Source organism: Hoplias malabaricus, chromosome 2 (genome assembly GCF_029633855.1).
Source record: "Hoplias malabaricus isolate fHopMal1 chromosome 2, fHopMal1.hap1, whole genome shotgun sequence".
NCBI lineage: Eukaryota > Metazoa > Chordata > Actinopteri > Characiformes > Erythrinidae > Hoplias > Hoplias malabaricus.
This window is the reverse complement of record NC_089801.1, coordinates 56,561,647-56,584,161: the sequence shown is the minus strand read 5'-3', so window position 1 is coordinate 56,584,161 and position 22,515 is coordinate 56,561,647. Positions and strand designations below refer to the sequence as shown.

General features: G+C 38.0%; 1 protein-coding gene across 2 annotated transcripts; it reads right to left on the bottom strand.

Moving 5' to 3' along the window:
- Window positions 1–13,600: 13,600 nt before the first annotated feature.
- LOC136686549 (integrin alpha-L-like) lies at window positions 13,601–22,178 on the bottom strand. Of its 2 annotated transcripts, none has more exons than XM_066660414.1 (10): window positions 22,095–22,178; window positions 20,827–20,895; window positions 18,727–18,816; window positions 17,912–17,968; window positions 17,625–17,681; window positions 17,129–17,253; window positions 16,770–16,912; window positions 16,028–16,178; window positions 15,368–15,497; window positions 13,601–14,677 (listed from the first exon to the last, which is right to left on the bottom strand). In XM_066660414.1, exons 1-10 carry the CDS (start codon window positions 22,156–22,158, stop codon window positions 14,658–14,660), a joined length of 906 nt encoding a protein of 301 aa, XP_066516511.1. In that variant the 5' UTR covers window positions 22,159–22,178; the 3' UTR covers window positions 13,601–14,657. The 2 variants fall into 2 exon arrangements, with proteins under 2 accessions (XP_066516511.1, XP_066516512.1); XM_066660415.1 differs by lacking the exon at window positions 22,095–22,178 and adding an exon at window positions 21,683–21,707 and having other exon boundaries at window positions 13,602–14,677.
- Window positions 22,179–22,515: the final 337 nt, after the last annotated feature.

The window sequence follows — 22,515 nt, the reverse complement described above, 5'->3', positions numbered from 1 at the left end:
CTACAAATATCACTGTCACGGGTGCTTAGGGGTTTTGCACCAAACATACCTCCATACTTAACATGGGAACCTTACAGTGTTTTAATACAGCTCAGCTTGACTGCAATCTAGGCTCTGTGATACAGTTTCTGTACTAAATCCTACTTTAAACATGTCACCCCTATTAATTTTCTTCATTTTTAAAATAATAATTAAAAAAAAACAGCTACGGTGACAATAAATGGTGATTAGTTGATAATAAGACAAAGATTGTATTAACAGACATGGAAATCATGGGAACAATTACATGAGGGCGGTGCTACAGAGTAAACACATGCAGCCTGATAAAGGGCAGGACTAGGGAGAAGGCAAGAAATGACTTACTACACTTTTAGCAGCTCTATAATTATTCACCTTTATGCACACATTGAACCCCTCTGTCCAGTGTACAGTGCTGTGGTGATTTGCATTACTATATATCTAGCAGCAAGGAACAAAAACATTACAGGAATAGGTGAAGCTAGAGACATGACAGCTGGACTTTTTGAACCCTGGTGAATCTCTGTATAATTTGCAGTTAAAATATTGACTTTGAAAGCAGGACTTTGCTCTTACAATCCTCTTCCCGTATCTGTAGCATTTGCAGTAATACAGTATTTACTTTGACTGTTATCTGAATTTTAAGCAATTTCAAGCAGAGGTAGGATGCCAAAAATAGGCATAAACACTGCAAACAGAAAGACAGGCTAAAGTATTTACAAAGAAACATAGTCCTAATTATTTACAGGGATTATACTCGAGTCAGCACCCAGTATGAAAAAGAAAATCCCACTGAACAGCAGCCTTAGCAGGATCATCACCTTCATTCTGAACAGCTGCTGTAACACAATAAATTATGTTTCATTCACAGTCATGCCATCCTGACTAGAATTCAGGTGACAGCTCAGAGGAATATATTTCAGTTTTATCAGAAGAGTGACAAAAATAACATGTGACTAGTTCACTCAGTGTATATTATGTGTATCTTAATATAATATAAAATACTTATTAGTGATGACTTAGTACAAGTTAATGTTTCCAAAATAATATCACTCAAGCATCATTTCATTTTTGATAAGGGAGATGTCCCGCCCTGGCCCTGTCCTGTCTGCTTTTCCCACCATGTGCACTTGCACATGGTTCTTTTTATTATGGTTCCTGTCCCTAGTCTCGCCTTAGTTCCACTTCCTCGTCAGTGTCTCTCGTTATCTGTCTCAGGTGTCCTTGTGTGTATTTAAGTTCCTTTGTCTCAGACTTCCTTTATTGGACATTCTTGTCGCTTCCCTTTGTAGGTCAATCTGGTCTGTCTGTTCCTTCCTTGTGCTTCGTGTATTGGTTTGGTTTGGTTTGGTTTGTCTGTTCCTCTCTATTAGTCTGTTTAGCTCTCCCTGTTTGTGTCTCTGTTCAGCTCTTCCTGTCTAGGTCTATATGTATCTATCTCCCTGTCTAGGTCTATATGTATCTATCTCCCTGTCTAGGTCTATATGTATCTATCTCCCAGTCTAGGTCTGTATCTGTCTCTCTAGTTTCTGTTTAGCTCTCTTTGTCAAGGTTAGTCGCTTAAGCTCTCTCTGTCTGTTCAGTTCCCTCTATTTAGGTTTGTCTGTTTAGCTCTCCCTGTAAAGTCTTTCTGTTCACGTCTTCTGTTTGAGTATCTCTGTTTGTTATCTTTTGTTTAAATAAAGTTTGTGTTATTTGATTCCCGCTCAGGGTGACTGTGTGGAGTTTGGTGTGTTCTCCCTGTGTCCGTGTGGGTTTCCTCCAGTTGCTCCGGTTTCCCCCCAGAGTCAAAAAACACACGTTGGTAGGTGGATTGGCGACTCAAAAGTGACTGTGAGTGTGTGAGTGAATGTGACTGTGTATGTGTTGTCCTGTGAAGGACTGGCACCCCCTCCAGGGTGTATTCCAACCTTACGCCCAATGATTCCAGGTAGGCTTTGGACCCGGCGTGACCCTGAATTGGATAAGGTCCCTAAAGCTGTGTGACTACGACACTACCTGCTGCACCACCATGCCGCCCATATATACTACTTCCGCGCGCTCTCATATTTGCACCAAATATATCAGATGGAGCATGGTACAGAGCTAATCTTTTATATTAGCTTTCAATAATTCAGAGAAAATTCTTGGAATAATTGAGCAAAAAAAAAATCTGCATCATTACTAGAATATACAGTTCTACAGATACAGATTAGTTCTGCACCATGCTCCATCTGATATATTTGTTGCAAATATGAGAGCGCCCGGAAGTAGTCACGTGTGAGTGAAGAAGCCAGCATTAGAGACTCGTAGCCGCAGATTCGAGCAGGTGCAGTCACTGACTTGTGTTTGTGCAAGAGAAATATCACCCCCCAAAAAATTAAAATATATATATATTTCTGAGGAGACTTTCTACAGGTGTGCAACTCGCACTGCCCAGATTCACATGTTGGTTTGCGAATGTGCAAGTTTTAATCAAGTGCGAATGTGTTATGCACCATATTTACCGCTACAAATGGAGCAAAACTGTGAGCGTATGATATTTTTGTACTTGTGTGTGTGTAGAACTGGATTTGTGCACCTGCAGTGAAGAGTTTGTGAAGGTGTAACTATTAAGCTGTACTTGTGGGAGTGGAAAAAAAACTACAGGTTTGCAACTCCTGAAGTGATTTTCACTTTGACTTCAAATTTACTGATACACATGTGTGACTATTTTCTACAACATGGGTGTGAAACCAAATCCATGGAGGGCCGTGTGGGTGCAGGTGTTCTTTTCAACCATGCAAAAGCCCCACACTACTGAAAGTCAAGATCTATTGATTATATCCAATGATTAAAAACAGGTGGAATGAGGTGTGGCTTCTGCATGGTTGGAAAGAAAACCTGCACCCACACGGCCCTCCGTGGATTTGGTTTGACACCCCTGTTCTACAACTACAAATATCACTGTCACGGGTGCTTAGGGGTTTTGCACCAAACATACCTCCATACTTAACATGGGAACCTTACAGTGTTTTAATACAGCTCAGCTTGACTGCAATCTAGGCTCTGTGATACAGTTTCTGTACTAAATCCTACTTTAAACATGTCACCCCTATTAATTTTCTTCATTTTTAAAATAATAATTAAAAAAAAACAGCTACGGTGACAATAAATGGTGATTAGTTGATAATAAGACAAAGATTGTATTAACAGACATGGAAATCATGGGAACAATTACATGAGGGCGGTGCTACAGAGTAAACACATGCAGCCTGATAAAGGGCAGGACTAGGGAGAAGGCAAGAAATGACTTACTACACTTTTAGCAGCTCTATAATTATTCACCTTTATGCACACATTGAACCCCTCTGTCCAGTGTACAGTGCTGTGGTGATTTGCATTACTATATATCTAGCAGCAAGGAACAAAAACATTACAGGAATAGGTGAAGCTAGAGACATGACAGCTGGACTTTTTGAACCCTGGTGAATCTCTGTATAATTTGCAGTTAAAATATTGACTTTGAAAGCAGGACTTTGCTCTTACAATCCTCTTCCCGTATCTGTAGCATTTGCAGTAATACAGTATTTACTTTGACTGTTATCTGAATTTTAAGCAATTTCAAGCAGAGGTAGGATGCCAAAAATAGGCATAAACACTGCAAACAGAAAGACAGGCTAAAGTATTTACAAAGAAACATAGTCCTAATTATTTACAGGGATTATACTCGAGTCAGCACCCAGTATGAAAAAGAAAATCCCACTGAACAGCAGCCTTAGCAGGATCATCACCTTCATTCTGAACAGCTGCTGTAACACAATAAATTATGTTTCATTCACAGTCATGCCATCCTGACTAGAATTCAGGTGACAGCTCAGAGGAATATATTTCAGTTTTATCAGAAGAGTGACAAAAATAACATGTGACTAGTTCACTCAGTGTATATTATGTGTATCTTAATATAATATAAAATACTTATTAGTGATGACTTAGTACAAGTTAATGTTTCCAAAATAATATCACTCAAGCATCATTTCATTTTTGATAAGGGAGATGTCCCGCCCTGGCCCTGTCCTGTCTGCTTTTCCCACCATGTGCACTTGCACATGGTTCTTTTTATTATGGTTCCTGTCCCTAGTCTCGCCTTAGTTCCACTTCCTCGTCAGTGTCTCTCGTTATCTGTCTCAGGTGTCCTTGTGTGTATTTAAGTTCCTTTGTCTCAGACTTCCTTTATTGGACATTCTTGTCGCTTCCCTTTGTAGGTCAATCTGGTCTGTCTGTTCCTTCCTTGTGCTTCGTGTATTGGTTTGGTTTGGTTTGGTTTGTCTGTTCCTCTCTATTAGTCTGTTTAGCTCTCCCTGTTTGTGTCTCTGTTCAGCTCTTCCTGTCTAGGTCTATATGTATCTATCTCCCTGTCTAGGTCTATATGTATCTATCTCCCTGTCTAGGTCTATATGTATCTATCTCCCAGTCTAGGTCTGTATCTGTCTCTCTAGTTTCTGTTTAGCTCTCTTTGTCAAGGTTAGTCGCTTAAGCTCTCTCTGTCTGTTCAGTTCCCTCTATTTAGGTTTGTCTGTTTAGCTCTCCCTGTAAAGTCTTTCTGTTCACGTCTTCTGTTTGAGTATCTCTGTTTGTTATCTTTTGTTTAAATAAAGTTTGTGTTATTTGATTCCCGCTCAGGGTGACTGTGTGGAGTTTGGTGTGTTCTCCCTGTGTCCGTGTGGGTTTCCTCCAGTTGCTCCGGTTTCCCCCCAGAGTCAAAAAACACACGTTGGTAGGTGGATTGGCGACTCAAAAGTGACTGTGAGTGTGTGAGTGAATGTGACTGTGTATGTGTTGTCCTGTGAAGGACTGGCACCCCCTCCAGGGTGTATTCCAACCTTGCGCCCAATGATTCCAGGTAGGCTTTGGACCCGGCGTGACCCTGAATTGGATAAGGTCCCTAAAGCTGTGTGACTACGACACTACCTGCTGCACCACCATGCCGCCCATATATACTACTTCCGCGCGCTCTCATATTTGCACCAAATATATCAGATGGAGCATGGTACAGAGCTAATCTTTTATATTAGCTTTCAATAATTCAGAGAAAATTCTTGGAATAATTGAGCAAAAAAAAAATCTGCATCATTACTAGAATATACAGTTCTACAGATACAGATTAGTTCTGCACCATGCTCCATCTGATATATTTGTTGCAAATATGAGAGCGCCCGGAAGTAGTCACGTGTGAGTGAAGAAGCCAGCATTAGAGACTCGTAGCCGCAGATTCGAGCAGGTGCAGTCACTGACTTGTGTTTGTGCAAGAGAAATATCACCCCCCAAAAAATTAAAATATATATATATTTCTGAGGAGACTTTCTACAGGTGTGCAACTCGCACTGCCCAGATTCACATGTTGGTTTGCGAATGTGCAAGTTTTAATCAAGTGCGAATGTGTTATGCACCATATTTACCGCTACAAATGGAGCAAAACTGTGAGCGTATGATATTTTTGTACTTGTGTGTGTGTAGAACTGGATTTGTGCACCTGCAGTGAAGAGTTTGTGAAGGTGTAACTATTAAGCTGTACTTGTGGGAGTGGAAAAAAAACTACAGGTTTGCAACTCCTGAAGTGATTTTCACTTTGACTTCAAATTTACTGATACACATGTGTGACTATTTTCTACAACATGGGTGTGAAACCAAATCCATGGAGGGCCGTGTGGGTGCAGGTGTTCTTTTCAACCATGCAAAAGCCCCACACTACTGAAAGTCAAGATCTATTGATTATATCCAATGATTAAAAACAGGTGGAATGAGGTGTGGCTTCTGCATGGTTGGAAAGAAAACCTGCACCCACACGGCCCTCCGTGGATTTGGTTTGACACCCCTGTTCTACAACTACAAATATCACTGTCACGGGTGCTTAGGGGTTTTGCACCAAACATACCTCCATACTTAACATGGGAACCTTACAGTGTTTTAATACAGCTCAGCTTGACTGCAATCTAGGCTCTGTGATACAGTTTCTGTACTAAATCCTACTTTAAACATGTCACCCCTATTAATTTTCTTCATTTTTAAAATAATAATTAAAAAAAAACAGCTACGGTGACAATAAATGGTGATTAGTTGATAATAAGACAAAGATTGTATTAACAGACATGGAAATCATGGGAACAATTACATGAGGGCGGTGCTACAGAGTAAACACATGCAGCCTGATAAAGGGCAGGACTAGGGAGAAGGCAAGAAATGACTTACTACACTTTTAGCAGCTCTATAATTATTCACCTTTATGCACACATTGAACCCCTCTGTCCAGTGTACAGTGCTGTGGTGATTTGCATTACTATATATCTAGCAGCAAGGAACAAAAACATTACAGGAATAGGTGAAGCTAGAGACATGACAGCTGGACTTTTTGAACCCTGGTGAATCTCTGTATAATTTGCAGTTAAAATATTGACTTTGAAAGCAGGACTTTGCTCTTACAATCCTCTTCCCGTATCTGTAGCATTTGCAGTAATACAGTATTTACTTTGACTGTTATCTGAATTTTAAGCAATTTCAAGCAGAGGTAGGATGCCAAAAATAGGCATAAACACTGCAAACAGAAAGACAGGCTAAAGTATTTACAAAGAAACATAGTCCTAATTATTTACAGGGATTATACTCGAGTCAGCACCCAGTATGAAAAAGAAAATCCCACTGAACAGCAGCCTTAGCAGGATCATCACCTTCATTCTGAACAGCTGCTGTAACACAATAAATTATGTTTCATTCACAGTCATGCCATCCTGACTAGAATTCAGGTGACAGCTCAGAGGAATATATTTCAGTTTTATCAGAAGAGTGACAAAAATAACATGTGACTAGTTCACTCAGTGTATATTATGTGTATCTTAATATAATATAAAATACTTATTAGTGATGACTTAGTACAAGTTAATGTTTCCAAAATAATATCACTCAAGCATCATTTCATTTTTGATAAGGGAGATGTCCCGCCCTGGCCCTGTCCTGTCTGCTTTTCCCACCATGTGCACTTGCACATGGTTCTTTTTATTATGGTTCCTGTCCCTAGTCTCGCCTTAGTTCCACTTCCTCGTCAGTGTCTCTCGTTATCTGTCTCAGGTGTCCTTGTGTGTATTTAAGTTCCTTTGTCTCAGACTTCCTTTATTGGACATTCTTGTCGCTTCCCTTTGTAGGTCAATCTGGTCTGTCTGTTCCTTCCTTGTGCTTCGTGTATTGGTTTGGTTTGGTTTGGTTTGTCTGTTCCTCTCTATTAGTCTGTTTAGCTCTCCCTGTTTGTGTCTCTGTTCAGCTCTTCCTGTCTAGGTCTATATGTATCTATCTCCCTGTCTAGGTCTATATGTATCTATCTCCCTGTCTAGGTCTATATGTATCTATCTCCCAGTCTAGGTCTGTATCTGTCTCTCTAGTTTCTGTTTAGCTCTCTTTGTCAAGGTTAGTCGCTTAAGCTCTCTCTGTCTGTTCAGTTCCCTCTATTTAGGTTTGTCTGTTTAGCTCTCCCTGTAAAGTCTTTCTGTTCACGTCTTCTGTTTGAGTATCTCTGTTTGTTATCTTTTGTTTAAATAAAGTTTGTGTTATTTGATTCCCGCTCAGGGTGACTGTGTGGAGTTTGGTGTGTTCTCCCTGTGTCCGTGTGGGTTTCCTCCAGTTGCTCCGGTTTCCCCCCAGAGTCAAAAAACACACGTTGGTAGGTGGATTGGCGACTCAAAAGTGACTGTGAGTGTGTGAGTGAATGTGACTGTGTATGTGTTGTCCTGTGAAGGACTGGCACCCCCTCCAGGGTGTATTCCAACCTTACGCCCAATGATTCCAGGTAGGCTTTGGACCCGGCGTGACCCTGAATTGGATAAGGTCCCTAAAGCTGTGTGACTACGACACTACCTGCTGCACCACCATGCCGCCCATATATACTACTTCCGCGCGCTCTCATATTTGCACCAAATATATCAGATGGAGCATGGTACAGAGCTAATCTTTTATATTAGCTTTCAATAATTCAGAGAAAATTCTTGGAATAATTGAGCAAAAAAAAAATCTGCATCATTACTAGAATATACAGTTCTACAGATACAGATTAGTTCTGCACCATGCTCCATCTGATATATTTGTTGCAAATATGAGAGCGCCCGGAAGTAGTCACGTGTGAGTGAAGAAGCCAGCATTAGAGACTCGTAGCCGCAGATTCGAGCAGGTGCAGTCACTGACTTGTGTTTGTGCAAGAGAAATATCACCCCCCAAAAAATTAAAATATATATATATTTCTGAGGAGACTTTCTACAGGTGTGCAACTCGCACTGCCCAGATTCACATGTTGGTTTGCGAATGTGCAAGTTTTAATCAAGTGCGAATGTGTTATGCACCATATTTACCGCTACAAATGGAGCAAAACTGTGAGCGTATGATATTTTTGTACTTGTGTGTGTGTAGAACTGGATTTGTGCACCTGCAGTGAAGAGTTTGTGAAGGTGTAACTATTAAGCTGTACTTGTGGGAGTGGAAAAAAAACTACAGGTTTGCAACTCCTGAAGTGATTTTCACTTTGACTTCAAATTTACTGATACACATGTGTGACTATTTTCTACAACATGGGTGTGAAACCAAATCCATGGAGGGCCGTGTGGGTGCAGGTGTTCTTTTCAACCATGCAAAAGCCCCACACTACTGAAAGTCAAGATCTATTGATTATATCCAATGATTAAAAACAGGTGGAATGAGGTGTGGCTTCTGCATGGTTGGAAAGAAAACCTGCACCCACACGGCCCTCCGTGGATTTGGTTTGACACCCCTGTTCTACAACTACAAATATCACTGTCACGGGTGCTTAGGGGTTTTGCACCAAACATACCTCCATACTTAACATGGGAACCTTACAGTGTTTTAATACAGCTCAGCTTGACTGCAATCTAGGCTCTGTGATACAGTTTCTGTACTAAATCCTACTTTAAACATGTCACCCCTATTAATTTTCTTCATTTTTAAAATAATAATTAAAAAAAAACAGCTACGGTGACAATAAATGGTGATTAGTTGATAATAAGACAAAGATTGTATTAACAGACATGGAAATCATGGGAACAATTACATGAGGGCGGTGCTACAGAGTAAACACATGCAGCCTGATAAAGGGCAGGACTAGGGAGAAGGCAAGAAATGACTTACTACACTTTTAGCAGCTCTATAATTATTCACCTTTATGCACACATTGAACCCCTCTGTCCAGTGTACAGTGCTGTGGTGATTTGCATTACTATATATCTAGCAGCAAGGAACAAAAACATTACAGGAATAGGTGAAGCTAGAGACATGACAGCTGGACTTTTTGAACCCTGGTGAATCTCTGTATAATTTGCAGTTAAAATATTGACTTTGAAAGCAGGACTTTGCTCTTACAATCCTCTTCCCGTATCTGTAGCATTTGCAGTAATACAGTATTTACTTTGACTGTTATCTGAATTTTAAGCAATTTCAAGCAGAGGTAGGATGCCAAAAATAGGCATAAACACTGCAAACAGAAAGACAGGCTAAAGTATTTACAAAGAAACATAGTCCTAATTATTTACAGGGATTATACTCGAGTCAGCACCCAGTATGAAAAAGAAAATCCCACTGAACAGCAGCCTTAGCAGGATCATCACCTTCATTCTGAACAGCTGCTGTAACACAATAAATTATGTTTCATTCACAGTCATGCCATCCTGACTAGAATTCAGGTGACAGCTCAGAGGAATATATTTCAGTTTTATCAGAAGAGTGACAAAAATAACATGTGACTAGTTCACTCAGTGTATATTATGTGTATCTTAATATAATATAAAATACTTATTAGTGATGACTTAGTACAAGTTAATGTTTCCAAAATAATATCACTCAAGCATCATTTCATTTTTGATAAGGGAGATGTCCCGCCCTGGCCCTGTCCTGTCTGCTTTTCCCACCATGTGCACTTGCACATGGTTCTTTTTATTATGGTTCCTGTCCCTAGTCTCGCCTTAGTTCCACTTCCTCGTCAGTGTCTCTCGTTATCTGTCTCAGGTGTCCTTGTGTGTATTTAAGTTCCTTTGTCTCAGACTTCCTTTATTGGACATTCTTGTCGCTTCCCTTTGTAGGTCAATCTGGTCTGTCTGTTCCTTCCTTGTGCTTCGTGTATTGGTTTGGTTTGGTTTGGTTTGTCTGTTCCTCTCTATTAGTCTGTTTAGCTCTCCCTGTTTGTGTCTCTGTTCAGCTCTTCCTGTCTAGGTCTATATGTATCTATCTCCCTGTCTAGGTCTATATGTATCTATCTCCCTGTCTAGGTCTATATGTATCTATCTCCCAGTCTAGGTCTGTATCTGTCTCTCTAGTTTCTGTTTAGCTCTCTTTGTCAAGGTTAGTCGCTTAAGCTCTCTCTGTCTGTTCAGTTCCCTCTATTTAGGTTTGTCTGTTTAGCTCTCCCTGTAAAGTCTTTCTGTTCACGTCTTCTGTTTGAGTATCTCTGTTTGTTATCTTTTGTTTAAATAAAGTTTGTGTTATTTGATTCCCGCTCAGGGTGACTGTGTGGAGTTTGGTGTGTTCTCCCTGTGTCCGTGTGGGTTTCCTCCAGTTGCTCCGGTTTCCCCCCAGAGTCAAAAAACACACGTTGGTAGGTGGATTGGCGACTCAAAAGTGACTGTGAGTGTGTGAGTGAATGTGACTGTGTATGTGTTGTCCTGTGAAGGACTGGCACCCCCTCCAGGGTGTATTCCAACCTTGCGCCCAATGATTCCAGGTAGGCTTTGGACCCGGCGTGACCCTGAATTGGATAAGGTCCCTAAAGCTGTGTGACTACGACACTACCTGCTGCACCACCATGCCGCCCATATATACTACTTCCGCGCGCTCTCATATTTGCACCAAATATATCAGATGGAGCATGGTACAGAGCTAATCTTTTATATTAGCTTTCAATAATTCAGAGAAAATTCTTGGAATAATTGAGCAAAAAAAAAATCTGCATCATTACTAGAATATACAGTTCTACAGATACAGATTAGTTCTGCACCATGCTCCATCTGATATATTTGTTGCAAATATGAGAGCGCCCGGAAGTAGTCACGTGTGAGTGAAGAAGCCAGCATTAGAGACTCGTAGCCGCAGATTCGAGCAGGTGCAGTCACTGACTTGTGTTTGTGCAAGAGAAATATCACCCCCCAAAAAATTAAAATATATATATATTTCTGAGGAGACTTTCTACAGGTGTGCAACTCGCACTGCCCAGATTCACATGTTGGTTTGCGAATGTGCAAGTTTTAATCAAGTGCGAATGTGTTATGCACCATATTTACCGCTACAAATGGAGCAAAACTGTGAGCGTATGATATTTTTGTACTTGTGTGTGTGTAGAACTGGATTTGTGCACCTGCAGTGAAGAGTTTGTGAAGGTGTAACTATTAAGCTGTACTTGTGGGAGTGGAAAAAAAACTACAGGTTTGCAACTCCTGAAGTGATTTTCACTTTGACTTCAAATTTACTGATACACATGTGTGACTATTTTCTACAACATGGGTGTGAAACCAAATCCATGGAGGGCCGTGTGGGTGCAGGTGTTCTTTTCAACCATGCAAAAGCCCCACACTACTGAAAGTCAAGATCTATTGATTATATCCAATGATTAAAAACAGGTGGAATGAGGTGTGGCTTCTGCATGGTTGGAAAGAAAACCTGCACCCACACGGCCCTCCGTGGATTTGGTTTGACACCCCTGTTCTACAACTACAAATATCACTGTCACGGGTGCTTAGGGGTTTTGCACCAAACATACCTCCATACTTAACATGGGAACCTTACAGTGTTTTAATACAGCTCAGCTTGACTGCAATCTAGGCTCTGTGATACAGTTTCTGTACTAAATCCTACTTTAAACATGTCACCCCTATTAATTTTCTTCATTTTTAAAATAATAATTAAAAAAAAACAGCTACGGTGACAATAAATGGTGATTAGTTGATAATAAGACAAAGATTGTATTAACAGACATGGAAATCATGGGAACAATTACATGAGGGCGGTGCTACAGAGTAAACACATGCAGCCTGATAAAGGGCAGGACTAGGGAGAAGGCAAGAAATGACTTACTACACTTTTAGCAGCTCTATAATTATTCACCTTTATGCACACATTGAACCCCTCTGTCCAGTGTACAGTGCTGTGGTGATTTGCATTACTATATATCTAGCAGCAAGGAACAAAAACATTACAGAAATAGGTGAAGCTAGAGACATGACAGCTGGACTTTTTGAACCCTGGTGAATCTCTGTATAATTTGCAGTTAAAATATTGACTTTGAAAGCAGGACTTTGCTCTTACAATCCTCTTCCCGTATCTGTAGCATTTGCAGTAATACAGTATTTACTTTGACTGTTATCTGAATTTTAAGCAATTTCAAGCAGAGGTAGGATGCCAAAAATAGGCATAAACACTGCAAACAGAAAGACAGGCTAAAGTATTTACAAAGAAACATAGTCCTAATTATTTACAGGGATTATACTCGAGTCAGCACCCAGTATGAAAAAGAAAATCCCACTGAACAGCAGCCTTAGCAGGATCATCACCTTCATTCTGAACAGCTGCTGTAACACAATAAATTATGTTTCATTCACAGTCATGCCATCCTGACTAGAATTCAGGTGACAGCTCAGAGGAATATATTTCAGTTTTATCAGAAGAGTGACAAAAATAACATGTGACTAGTTCACTCAGTGTATATTATGTGTATCTTAATATAATATAAAATACTTATTAGTGATGACTTAGTACAAGTTAATGTTTCCAAAATAATATCACTCAAGCATCATTTCATTTTTGATAAGGGAGATGTCCCGCCCTGGCCCTGTCCTGTCTGCTTTTCCCACCATGTGCACTTGCACATGGTTCTTTTTATTATGGTTCCTGTCCCTAGTCTCGCCTTAGTTCCACTTCCTCGTCAGTGTCTCTCGTTATCTGTCTCAGGTGTCCTTGTGTGTATTTAAGTTCCTTTGTCTCAGACTTCCTTTATTGGACATTCTTGTCGCTTCCCTTTGTAGGTCAATCTGGTCTGTCTGTTCCTTCCTTGTGCTTCGTGTATTGGTTTGGTTTGGTTTGGTTTGTCTGTTCCTCTCTATTAGTCTGTTTAGCTCTCCCTGTTTGTGTCTCTGTTCAGCTCTTCCTGTCTAGGTCTATATGTATCTATCTCCCTGTCTAGGTCTATATGTATCTATCTCCCTGTCTAGGTCTATATGTATCTATCTCCCAGTCTAGGTCTGTATCTGTCTCTCTAGTTTCTGTTTAGCTCTCTTTGTCAAGGTTAGTCGCTTAAGCTCTCTCTGTCTGTTCAGTTCCCTCTATTTAGGTTTGTCTGTTTAGCTCTCCCTGTAAAGTCTTTCTGTTCACGTCTTCTGTTTGAGTATCTCTGTTTGTTATCTTTTGTTTAAATAAAGTTTGTGTTATTTGCGTCCGCCTCCATCAGTCTGACCGGTCCTGACAGGAGAATAAGTATTAATAGAAAAATTCACCACTTAATAATAATGAATTAAAGTACTATAGATCTGTATTTGATATTAGGAGCTGTAGAAATGCAGATTTATTTTGGTATTGAAAAAGGAAAAGAAGGTAAAATATACTGTCAAAACCAACAAAGCTGGACACTGGAACATGTATGAGGTTACAAACATGAGATTGAAACTTCTGTTTTATTTTTAATTCCCATTGGAGACAAAAGAGGAGTTGTAGTGTAAGTGCAATTATTATATGTACAAAGAAGTTTTAAAGCAATTTTATTTATAATTGTATGTTATTATAAACCTTTGTAGTATTAATAATGACAATTGTGATATCATTCAACCAAAATTAACTTAAAGAAGTGCACGTGCAACAATTTGTTTTGTTCTTTTATCTAAAAATATGTCAGCTATGGTTTAGATGTTTTGATTTTTGGTAGAAAGATGGTAATATCGATGTTAGACCTCATGAATGTAGCTTATTAATACTTGATTTTAAGGCTGGTATTTTAAATATAAAATGACAATTGTTATTTTTGATGGGTGGCACGGTGGCCCAGCAGGTAGTGTCGCAGACACAGAGCTCCAGGGGCTTGGAGGTTGTGGGTTCGATTCCCACTCCAGGTGACTGTCTGTGAAGAGTTGGTGTGTTCTCCCCGTGTCCGCATGGGTTTCCTCCGGGAAACCAGATCCAAAAACAGTCCAAAAACACACGTTGATAGGTGGATTGGCGAGTCGAAAGTGTCCGTAGGTGTGAATGTGTGTATGTCTGTGTTGCCCTGTGGCGCCCCCTTGTATTCCCACCTTGCGCCCAATGATTCCAGGTAGGCTCTGAACCCACCGCAACCCTGAACTGGATAAGCGGTTACAGATAATGATAATAATGTTATTTTTGATACTACACAAAAGCAGGGGAATGTTTGTATTTTGAATTACAATTATACATTACACAAAAAACATTTTAAAATATCTAAGATCAAGAACAATGAAATTATGTACATTTCCATTAATTCCATTTTTGAAATTCAAGGTTCTAACTCATTGTGATGACTTTCTGATGCTTTATTTTTTCTTCCTTTTCTGTGTCAGGAAGAGGGAAGGCATGACACTGTCTTTATTTTAGAGAAAGAAGCACATCCAAAAGAAAAGGATTCAGTCTGGAAACATGATCTAACAAACACCCGTTAAACCTGAAAAAAAAAAGGGTAATTATCACAGGTGAACCTTTACTATTAGAGGACTTCAGCATTTACATCATTTACATTTTATTCTCTTGCATCACCTCAACACGCTTGTTGGAGGACACTAACTACAGATTCTGTTCAACATGCTCAACCTGCACCAAGGAGAACACACCCAACTGATTCTGTGGCATCTGCTCCACACACTTGGAGAACACCAACTACTGATTCAGGTGCCTCCGATAAACACAGTTGGAGGAAAACACTAACTGCTGATTCTCTTCCATCAGCTTAACACACTTGCAGAAGGACACTGACTGTCCACGTCTGATATGTTGGTTAACAGATGCTTGCTTTTGCTAGGCTCTTTGATGAGTGATGGAAGGAGACGGAGGGCCGTCTTAGCCACCCACATATACTCTTTGGGACTCCTGATTATGGATGTCTGGGGCATCACTGGAACTGGAACTTATGATCTCCTGATGAGGCTAATTTAATTTTTAAAACATTCAGGCTTTCATCATGAGGTTTGCTGAATTTTCTCTCAGGTTATGTCTCTAATCCATATATCAATCATCAAATAATTTCTTCCAAGATCACTTTTCAGACCTGATTTTAGTTATCAGATGTAAAATGGTTATTAAAAAGTTAATATGACCTGTAACAGATGAATATGTGAAGGACTGTGTTCATGCGTACCACTGCTGATCTTAGTTTGCAGTTTATCCAGAAGGCCATCCAGATTCCTGTATGACCCAATTAAGAATGAATTCTCATCCTTTGGGTCTGATGCTAATCTTGTAACCAGCCGTGAGGATAGAATGCTAACCTGTGGCCAGAAGAAAGAACAGATTTACACTTCTCTGTCAGCGGAGGTTGGTTCTAAGTATTTGATTTTACATGTATGTATTACTGGTCTTTTATCTATTACTTCCCTGAGTATTTTATAATGTAAATACTTGAAATTACTTTTAACACTAGATTTAAGAACATTTATGTTAGACTTTGATGGTACACAAACACATAAACTTGATAACTTAATAGTAATAAAGCTCCCTCCAATACCTTTGGAGAACTATCCAGCATCAGAATCTGACCTCACTGTTGCTTATGTTGCATAATGCCATCAAATATTCACAGTCATGTTCCAATATTTAGTACTGACTGCTCAGAACAGTGTTGAATGTTAGTGTAGCATTGAGGAACACACTCCTGATTAATGCATGAAGAGATGAAAACTAGCCAGTCTGGTGTGAGATCAGGGTCTTTAATCTTGTGGCTGATCAGTGTATATCAATGTATATAGCAGCGCTAGGGTGTCTATAATGCTGAATGTAAATATAATGCGAGTGAACTCACCCCGACAATGATTCGGAAGATCCCCTGGTCATCACACTGTTTAAGAACTCCATAAGCATCATAATCTGTAGGAACACCATCTGTGATGATGACCAGCACTTTCTTGGACTCAGGATCCGCCCCAGACCTACCGTAATTGAAGAGATTCACTCTGGAAAATCAAAGTAATATTAATATTTAAAATGTTGATTATTACATCATTAAGGCAGATCTTTACAGGTGCCTCCAAATGTAAAGCTGCCAGGACTTACTAAAGGAAATGTCATTTTTCATGGTCTAATCGGACAGTAAGATATTCCAGCACCTTCTGTATACCCGAATAAATAGAAGCAGCAGTTATAGCTTTGGCTACTCAGTGTGCAGTGTTCTGATTGGTTAGTGAGTCTGCAGTGTTGATTGGCTAGTCAGCTCAAGCGTCAACTCTGGGTCAAAATTTGCCACTGATCTGAATCTGCATTGTAGATCCTATTGTAAATGCTTGCTGTCAGTATTACAAATTGCTCCTTTAAACATAGAAAAACTTTTTTAACACATACACTAAATGTTTCTACAACTGCACAAAGTTATTTATATGATTTGATTTCATAGAATAAAGAATTTTTAAAGTAAAAAAGCTGCGAATTGGACAGTGTGCTTTGTGGTCCAATATGTTTTATTATAATAATTTAATAATTATCATTTTAATTATAACTTTAAGTGTTTTCAGTTTGAGAAAAATAAGGAAATGGAGAGGAATACTCACAGGGCGTGATGAATAGCCCTGTAAGTGTTTGACAGCTTTTCCATCTGCTCCTCTTCATCAAGCTTCTCCTTAGCTGTGCTCTCCTTGTAGTCTTTAAAAGTGAAAATAGTCTGAATCTTATGAGAAAACTGGGCAGCAGCAAACTAAACACAGACAGACAGTAAGAGAGACAGGCAGACATTAAAACATATTCAATATTTATTTTGTTGTTCACAATTCTGCACATTTTATTTCAGCATTACTGTTTATTAACTAAGTGTAATACTCTCTTAAACAATAATGTTCTTAGTCTGTACTTTGAGCCCAAATTAAACAAGCTTGTCTGAAGAAGAGTGGTGTGTAGTGAAGGTGATGGTTACCTGTATGGCTGAGTTGTTATATCTTGTTATAATATCCCAAACAAACTTTTTTATCAAAGTAAACTCTGTAGACGACACAGTGAAAGAACCATCCAAGAGAAAAACCAGGTCCACTGCCTTGCACTCTGCAGAGAAATTACATGTATTAAATTACACTATGATTTACACACAATCAAAAGTGCAGCTCACATGAGAACAGGAATCAATTTGCTTTGTGTTCCCTGAATTAACCACTTTGTGCTCCATAGACCATATCTCCCACACAATATTTTAGTACAGAATCTCTGGCACTTCCAGGCCACTAGGTGTCAGTATTGTGAATAGCCTTACATGTGGGTAGTGTGCAATTTTTGACTATATATATTGTTGTATATCAAGAATCTAAATGCACAGCTTATAAATAAAGCATTAACAGCTGTAATATTCCATTGAAATGAATTGTCTGAATTAATGTTTAAATGATGCATATAAACACACACTTGAATATTGTACACACCAGTTTGCGTGCTATTATTGAGCTCCTGTGCCAGATCATCCAGCTGTTTCTGTAGAGCTGTACAAATAAAACAAAGCCAATCAATATTACACTGAGCACTGCAATTATTTATTTCCTTAAATAAATATTTATATTTGAAATAAAATACAACACAAATATATTAATCTAGAAATAGACTTTACTGCTTTAATAATATAAACTGCTGTAACATTCATCAAAGTGAATCGTCATAATGCATTTTTAAAATGTGCAGTGAATATAAACAAACACTTGAATATTGTACACACCAATCTGTCTGCTATTACTGAGCTTCTGTACCAGAGCATCCAGCTGTTTCTGTAGAGCTGTACAAATAAAACAGGAGCATCACAATTACAATAAGCACTGAATTTGGGATATCACATGGCAAACAAACATATAGGTATAATGAAATATAAAAATAAAATGTCTGCTTTAACCAGATTGGGAACACTAGGGTTTAACTCCTGAAATGAAAAACAGAAAACAAACAGTTTATAATAAACTGGAAATACAATTTAGAATTAACTTTTCAAGCTTCACATATTTGCATTTAACCTTAAATAACAAAAACATATTTTGTGAATTGATATTTGCTGGTCATTAACATAATGTGAAAAACCAAGGGGGATCTAGTAGAATTCACAGAACATTATCACAGAAGGCCAATCTCTAATAATAATTTGCCAATTCTTTTACAACCTGAAAAATCTCAGAGGATGATTACCTAAGGAAAAAAAGCTTTGTTGTACAAGGAAAAAACACACACTTAACCGAACACATTACATATAGGTCTCTGGGACTAGGAACCTCTGAACAATAGAACTACACCGCAAAGGTATTGTTTTACCCAAAGAAATCACAATGAGTTTAAAAGTATTATAAGAACATTTTTGCTTCAAAGTAAGGTCAATGTATCAAAATAATTTCACTCTAATATTATTGCCATATTAGATTGTTCAATTAATATGCCAATTTATATTATTATTATTAGATATAAATATTTCAGTAATTTTTTTCACAGTATAATATAATATAGGAGGCAATGAAAATTTGTAGGGGACAATAAAAGGAGAAAGTTTACCTGCGATCTGCTCAGTGGACCCAACAACGATGTCCTTCCACAAGGTTCTCACCTGGCTCAGCTCCTTCCTCACTGCTATGAGATTATTCTCTGAAGAACACAAAAAAAAATCTTAGTGTCATTTTCACAAAACCTTGAGTCTTTGACACTAAATCTAGAGTCGATGATTCTGTAAAAATCAATAGAAAATTTTATTCTAAAAATAATACCACCCCTACTTTCCCCTTCCTTCTAAACCACTCCCCTAAATCAGGAATGGCATGGACTGATAAAGGACGATTTACTCTTCTGCACTGAATTAGTGCTGAGTCTAAGCTGCAGCCTAAACAAGGGCTGAATCTTAAATACTGTATGTCTGATGAGGGTCATAAAACAGCATCTGTACACAAATAGTGCATTGTATGTTGAGCTCAACATATTCATACCTTAAGAGAATTTATTACACTGACTTCTATCAGGACGTAGAGTATTTAAAGAAATTAACAAAAGGTTTTGCTTTTTTTTTTTTTTTGCATATTTTAAAATTATAGCACATGAAAAACACAAGTTAAAATATACCTCACAAATCTATGTATTTTACCTAAATTGAAGATTATTATTCCATCTTCTGCAAAGATGATTTTTGAGATATAAGGTTTTGTTCCATTAATAATATGCAAAGATGTGATATGTGGGTGTGGCAGAAATCCTGTTTGCTACTTTCATGTCTAGCAGCACGCAATTAATAAGCACAGAGCAGTGCAATTACAAAAAGACCTCAGAATGATTACATGACCAACAGGCATGGTTATCCAACCAGATTAACTCTTCTAAATTCTTTTAAATCAGTCAGCGATATAGTGCAGTGACAATTCTGTCATATTATTACTACTATAACTTTAAATGTTAAAATGGTGATATAACTAATTAATGTTTTACTGATACAATAACTGCATCTTTTTATAATTATTTATTTTAACTAATTTGCTAGTACGGACCACGCCCGTAGAGGCTGAAACGGGGAGGTGAACTCAGAAGTCTTTGGGGAGGAGTAAAGGGTGGCTTAAGAATGCGTATAAAGCCGGACCCCACCCCCGGATAAATGAACGTGAGAAAAGGGTGGAGACAGGGTGGAGGTGGGAGCAAGTTTTTTTTTTCTAAATAGGAGGCTCAGTGGGTTTGACAATGGCCGAACACGGCTCCGAATATGGGGATCATCAGGAATGACCCAGCGCGGAGGAGCGAGCTGACATAGTGAAGCAGTCGAGTCGAGATCCGTCTCCAGAACTAAATGAAGCGAGTTTGTCTGACGCAGAAATTACATGAATTTGCGGGGTATGTATAGGGCTGAGAGGAGGAGTTTGGGTGTGGTCCTACTCCCAAAATTATGTTATTAACTTCAATTATATAATTAGCAATGACAATATTTTTTATAAAGTTAATAAAATTGTAATTATTATTGTTAACTATGATGGAAAGTACCAAGACCATATGCTCGGTCCACCAAATTAAAAAATGGCAATAAATATGCATTTGCCATAAACAAATTTGTTATCTTCAGGCAATTTTAACACACCAATGCAGGCAGACATTAATCAGAATGTTACATATATATAGTTTGGAGTACTGGAGAATATCTGTAACACTTAACACTTCAGTTACTTTATCTGTTTTTTATTAATATATATGAATGCTTATTGTACTGCCAGGTTTTCTGCGCTGTATACAGTATCACGACATCACTAACATCTCAATAATTTACTTGTGGAATAAGTAAAAAATTGTCAGATTGCCAGATTAATCCTGATGATTCCTCAGGGTGCTCCAGTTTCCTCCCACAGTCAAAAAAAAAAAAAAAAAACACACGTTGGTAGGTGTATTGGCGAAAGTGTCCATAGGTGTGAGTGTGTGTGTGAATGTGTGACTGTGTGTGTGTGTTGCCCTGTGAAGGACTGGCGCCCCCTTCAGGGTGTATTCCTGCCTTGCGCCCAATGACTCCAGGTAGGCTCTGGACCCACTGCAACCCTAAACTGGATAAGGGTAACAGATAATGAATGAATGAATAAATGAATGAATAAATAATTCTGATGAATAACTTATATCTGGCTTCCACTTTCTCACCAATGTCGCTGGTGTATTTAGTTTTTTCTTCCAGTTTTTCGTTACAGTTCTTCAGCTCAAGGTCTAAACCTGCACACACAGCAGTGCAATTTATCACATAACACTGTTGTTGAGATTTTTCTTTTTGTATTTATATCAAATGTATTTATTTATTCATACACAGCACAGTGCAGAAATCTAAGATAATGATATATATTTAAACTAACGCCTTCTCAGTGAGTTTGGGACTTGTGTAAAGTTATATATAATCACAGTAAATACAAACAAATAATAATAAAAAACAAATAAGAAATATAAGATATTATTTTCTATAAAGTAGTAGGTGAAAGTGAGTTTGAAGATCAATGTTTTGTTAAGATTGTTAAGATGTTAAGTTTTTCTTCCATCACTAACAATACAACATATATATATATATATATATAAATATATATATATATATATATATATATATATATATATATATATATATATATATATATATACACACCATTCAGGTACATTACATTGCTTCTTAATGAATAATGAATTATTAGCACTATCTAACAGTTATTCTAAAGGAAATAAATACATATATTTTAATTTATATCACAAAACATCTTATTGGTACAGCTACATGTTACTGCTATTATTATGAATCAGATTTTTATTCAAATTATTATTATTACATGTTACTTCATATTATTATGAATCAGAATCAGAGTAGCTGTTGTACAAGGAACTTGTTTGGTCAGGTGTTGACATAAAAATGAACTATAATAGTATAAAATAATGTAGTCCAAATTAAATATAAGACATATTAGATATTAAATATCTAAAGACATTAAATATAAGACTTTATTTATTTATTTATTATTACCCCTGTGCATGTAATCATGTATGCAAATGTTTCATAATTTGTTTTCCTTTCTCTTTATATATATTTTCTTTTAAACATTCTTTCCTCAAGCAGCCCTTGCTTCTTGTCTGGATGCCGCTGTAAATAAGAATATGTTATTATTGACTTTCCTGGTTAAAAAGGAAAAAAAAAATAGACATAAGATAGACTGTACACAAACGAGCAACAATTAAAGAATGTGCAACTGAGGATAATATTTTTATATGTAAATAATACTGAATGATGCGTTCTCTATAGACTGGAGTAACATTTTGTTCTGATATTTTAAAGTAAAACTTACCTTATGGAAATGTATATAGAACTATAATTTTAATCTGGTCTCTTTGGCCTACTGTGGAGAAACAGAAGTAGGGAAAATGCACATTAATCTCACCATTCTGGGCGAAAGAGAGGGAAAAATAAAGAGAAAAGAAGAGAAAGAGTGGAGTCCAAGTCATAGCTGCAGCAGTGGTGGACTTCTAAAATGTGGGGATCACTGACACCTTGACTTTTATACTTTTATATCACACACACACAAACAAATAACCACCAAAAAGCAAACTTTGCACTCTTGCCCTCATTTGTCTGCCACCAGGTTTAGTTTTTTTTTTTTTCTGCTGTTAGATACATGCACTGTGAATTATGGATATGAGAAGGATACCCTCAAATCTCTCCTGAAAGGAACATCTACAATTGTGGGGAAGCACATTTCTAAGCTCCGTGTCTTTTAAGGTGGAACTGCGTGTTTAAGGGAAAATATTGACTGTATCTTGTTGGTATCTGAAGTGTAAATTGTCTGTAAGTGTTTATTCACA